The 4011-nt window shown below is 50.5% G+C and overlaps 1 protein-coding gene across 1 annotated transcript; it reads right to left on the bottom strand.

Annotated features, from left to right (window-relative positions):
* Positions 1-357: 357 nt before the first annotated feature.
* On the bottom strand, positions 358-4011 carry LOC105677796 (uncharacterized). The gene is made up of 2 exons (XM_067360498.1): positions 3754-4011; positions 358-3708 (listed from the first exon to the last, which is right to left on the bottom strand). The coding sequence occupies exons 1-2, from the start codon at positions 4009-4011 to the stop codon at positions 1714-1716; spliced, it is 2253 nt and encodes a 750-aa protein (XP_067216599.1). The 3' UTR covers positions 358-1713.

Genomic DNA, 4011 nt, shown 5'->3' with positions numbered 1-4011 from the left:
ATATTTCATACAGATTAGAGATAAAATTATGGAAGATAACAAAAAATAATAAGGAAATTGTGGAAAATCGAAAGAAATTAATACAAAATAAATTTCGCAACAAAATGGGTCTTATTGTCGATATTCCTAAGCCCGGATATGGTACAACCAATGATGGTAACACCGCAAGAAGATTTTTTGCTAATCCATCCTTATCAGCAGAAATTACCGAACTAGATGAAGATCTTATTAAGAGATGTGCTGTGATTTTAAAAGTTATTAATTCCGATTACAATATAAAAACTGATACATTCGAACAATACTGTTTGGAGACAGCTAAAAAATATGTTGCACTTTATAATTGGTATTATATGCCTGTTTCAATGCACAAAATTCTTATTCATGGATCTATGATAATCAGAGACTTCATTATCCCCATAGGAGAACTTTCTGAGGAAGCTCAAGAAGCTAAAAATAAAGTTATCCGATATTATCGCGAACACCATACCAGAAAATATTCTCATTTAAAAACAAACGAAGATTTATTTCATAGGTTAATACTTAGCTCTGATCCATATTTAAGTGCGTTTGGCCATGAAAAAAAAGAATACAAAAAAAACTAGATGCAGAAGCTATAAAATTAGTTAATGTTCCCGATGAAATAGAATATGAATTAGAAAAGGAACTTGAATACTCAGAAGAAAACTCAGAAGAAAGCTCAGAAGAATTTTAAAAAATATATTTGTTTCTTTATAAATTAAATTATAATTAGAAGTAATAATAAAAATAAAAAAATAACAAAAAATAATATTGTATTTTAGTGGTAATAGTAGTAGTATTAGTAATAAAGTAAAAAAAATAATAATAATAAATAAAAAAATAGATGTAATGTTTTTTGTCGCATATTTTATGTTTCGGACCACTGTGCGGCGTATCCTCGTTCCGACGCGTCGGCGAATCCGTGCACTTTGGTGTGCGCGCCCTCGACACCGGTGCCAAGCCAGCGACTCATCCTAACCTGGTCGAGCGACGGTAACTTGGCGAAAAATTGCTGCCACTGATGGGCGTCAGACGGCGGAAGAGATGTGTCTCAGTCCAGGTGCCGTAGCCAAGCTGACTGAATGAGAATTTTCGCGCGGATCACCACGGGAGAGAGCCATCCCAGTGGATCGAAGAGCCTCGCTGTTTCCGCGAGGACTCGCCGTTTTGTAAATTTGCTGAGAGTGTGCGGGTGGATCGTGAACGCGAAACTGTCTTCGGCTGGGTGCCATCGCAAGCCGAGGGTGGAGTGACTGTCGGTTTGCCATGAGTGCGGTGTTGTCTGAGCCCGGTGCTTCTGAGGGATCTCGTCCAGGATTGCCTCGCAGTTCGAAGCCCACTTTTTGTGCGGAAACCCGCCCGCCGTGCACAATTCACAGAGCTCCTTGCAGGTCGCGATCGCGTCGGCAACGTGTGAGCTCCCGTAACGACGTCGTCGACATAGCAGTCGCGGTGCAAGACCGCAGCGCCGCGGGGGTATCGTGATTGTTCGTCGTCTGCGAGTTGCCGAAGAGTTCGGATTGCGAGGAATGGTGCACACGCGAGGCCGTATGTCACGGTTGTGAGCCGATATTCGCACACGTCGTCGGCGACGTCGTGTCTCCAGAGTATTTGCTGGAAATCGCGATCGCTAGGGTGCACGATGATTTGCCGGTACATTTTCTCGATGTCCGCGATCATGGCGTAACGGTGCCATCACCAGCGCAGCACGACGTCGGAGAGCGCGGGCAGAAGATTCGTGTCAACGAAAAAATGTGCGTTCAGTGACTTACCGGACCTTGTGCGTTGTGACTCGTTGAAGACGACGCGGAGTTTTGTGGTGGCACTTGACTCGCAGAGCACCCCATGGTGCGGCAAGTAGCACGTGTGCTCCTCTCTTCCCAGTGGTGCATTCACGAGTTCCATGTGCTGCAAGTCGTGGTACTCGTGCATGAACGTGCGGTAGAGCTCACCGAACCGCAAATCTTGGGCGCACTTCCTCTCCATCGCTGCGAGGAGTCGCTCGGCTGGTCTGCGAGTTTCGCCGAGCGCTGTTGGAGCGGAGGAAAACGGCAGTCGCACCATGTATCGTTCTTCGGGGGTGCGCTCGTGAGTTTGTAAGAAGTCCTCGCAACGTTGTTCTTCAGGCGTGAATGTGGCGGCGGCGGAAGGTTCCTTCTCTTGCTCCCAGAAGCGCTGCAGCAGCTCGGCCAGGTCATGGTCGGCAGTGCATTGGAGCGAGCTACGCTGCGTGTTCAGGGATGTTGTTCCGCAACCTCCCGACAGGATCCACCTCAGCGTGGTCCGCTGTGCGATCGGAGCTTGAGGCCCGCCCTTTCGGAGGCCGTCTTCGAAGATGACCGAGCAAACTTCGGCTCCGAGAAGCAGCTCGATGGGATCACTGGTGTAGTACTGCGGGTCAGCTAGCGGGAGTCCTTGGACGTGTCGCCAGACACCCGGGCTCTCCCTGGTGGAGCCTCGGTATAGCGAGAGGCGTGGAAGCACGAAGGCCATGACGCTGAGCTTTGCTCCGGTTACCCTCGAGGTGAGCTCTAGAGTGACCCTTCCGCGGGTTGATCCCGATTGTGCACCTCCGACTCCGACGACCGATATCTTGCTGCGCGATCGCAGCAGCCGCAACCTTTGTGCCAGAGCTTCGGAGATGATGGACACTTCCGAACCTTGGTCAATCAGGACTCGAACTTCGTGGGTATCTCCGTGGCGATCGGCGACGAGCACTCGAGCGGTGGCGAGAAGGATGGCCTTGCCATCGTTTTTCTCCCTTGTCGCGGACAGTGCAGTGACCTTAGCGGGTTTGGGTGACGCGTGGGCGTCGTGTAGCATGGTGTGATGGCGTGCCTTACACGTGAAGCAGTTCTTCGTCGACTGGCATCGTGCGACTGGGTGGTTGCCGAGGCAGTTGTAGCACAATTTGTTTGCTTCAACAAAGGACTTCCGGTCACTCGCGGACTTTGCCTTGAACCCACTGCACTGCATGATAGAGTGGTGCTCCTTGCAAAGGGCACAGAGTGAAGAGCTGGACCCGTACTTCGTGAAGTGCGACTTCGCGGATCGTGAGGCATCGCCGGTGACCTTCGCGGCGCTCCTCGGCTTCGCGGCGTTCAGTGTGAGGATCCGCTTAGTGAGAAAGTTCAGCAGTGTGTCGTGCTCTGGAGGGTTGAGGAAGTCGCAGGTCGATGACTCCCACTCGAGTCGTGTGCGCGGATCGAACAGGTCGATGATCAGGTGATTGAACAGATCCATGCCGTGAGTTTCGATGGGCCTTCCGATGCTCTCCTGGGCATTCACGGCAGCGGTCACAGCGTGGTAGACGCGGCTGAGCTCTTCGGCGGTATCTGCCTTTATTTTTGCCACGGCGGTAAACGCGGCGAAATTGGAGTGTATCAGTTCTTTTTTATTCTCGTAATGCTTTTCTAAGAAAGCCCACGCGCGGGTGTAATTCTCACCGGTCACAGCTAACGGTCGAATTAACTTTTCAGCGGACCTCTGCAGGCACGATCGGAGGTAGTGGAACCACTCGACATTGAATATCGACGAGTTGTCTCCGATGACCGATAAGAAGAGGTCGCGGAAAGTCGACCAGTCTTCGTACGCCCCTGAAAACTGTGGCAGTTTGATGCAAGACAAAGCGGTTTTCGAGGCATGCTCGTTACTTCGCTCCCCGGTCGGAGCTGGCGTTATTGTGGCAACCTGGAATCACTTAAGGTACTCGGTGAGCGCGCTGCGTTGCTGCACATAAGTGTTCTCAGCGATCTCGAAGAAATTCGACGTAACGTACTCACTCTCATCGTACCTCTCCTTGTAGGCAGCGCGAATGAGATCGTGCTGCGTTTCGACATTGGCCCACATCTGATCTAACAGCTTAATGCGTGTTTCGATGGCGCTTGGTGTGATGTTACTTGCTCCCATCTTTTTCAGGTTGTCCACAGAACGGGACATGCGACCGTGAAGATCACGCTGACCGTTCAGCAGGGCGCTGAGTTCACTGCTCAT

Source organism: Linepithema humile, chromosome 8, assembly GCF_040581485.1.
Source record: "Linepithema humile isolate Giens D197 chromosome 8, Lhum_UNIL_v1.0, whole genome shotgun sequence".
NCBI lineage: Eukaryota > Metazoa > Arthropoda > Insecta > Hymenoptera > Formicidae > Linepithema > Linepithema humile.
This window is presented reverse-complemented; position numbering and strand designations above follow the sequence as displayed.

Bases quoted from the DNA above. Each gene is read 5' to 3' on its own strand.
- LOC105677796 (XM_067360498.1), bottom strand. From the start codon at position 4,011: ATGAGCAGTGAACTCAGCGCCCTGCTGAACGGTCAGCGTGATCTTCAC. The intron at 3,709-3,753 runs GTGCAGCAACGC...AAGTGATTCCAG, and splicing joins AGATCGCTGAGAACACTTAT to GTTGCCACAATAACGCCAGC.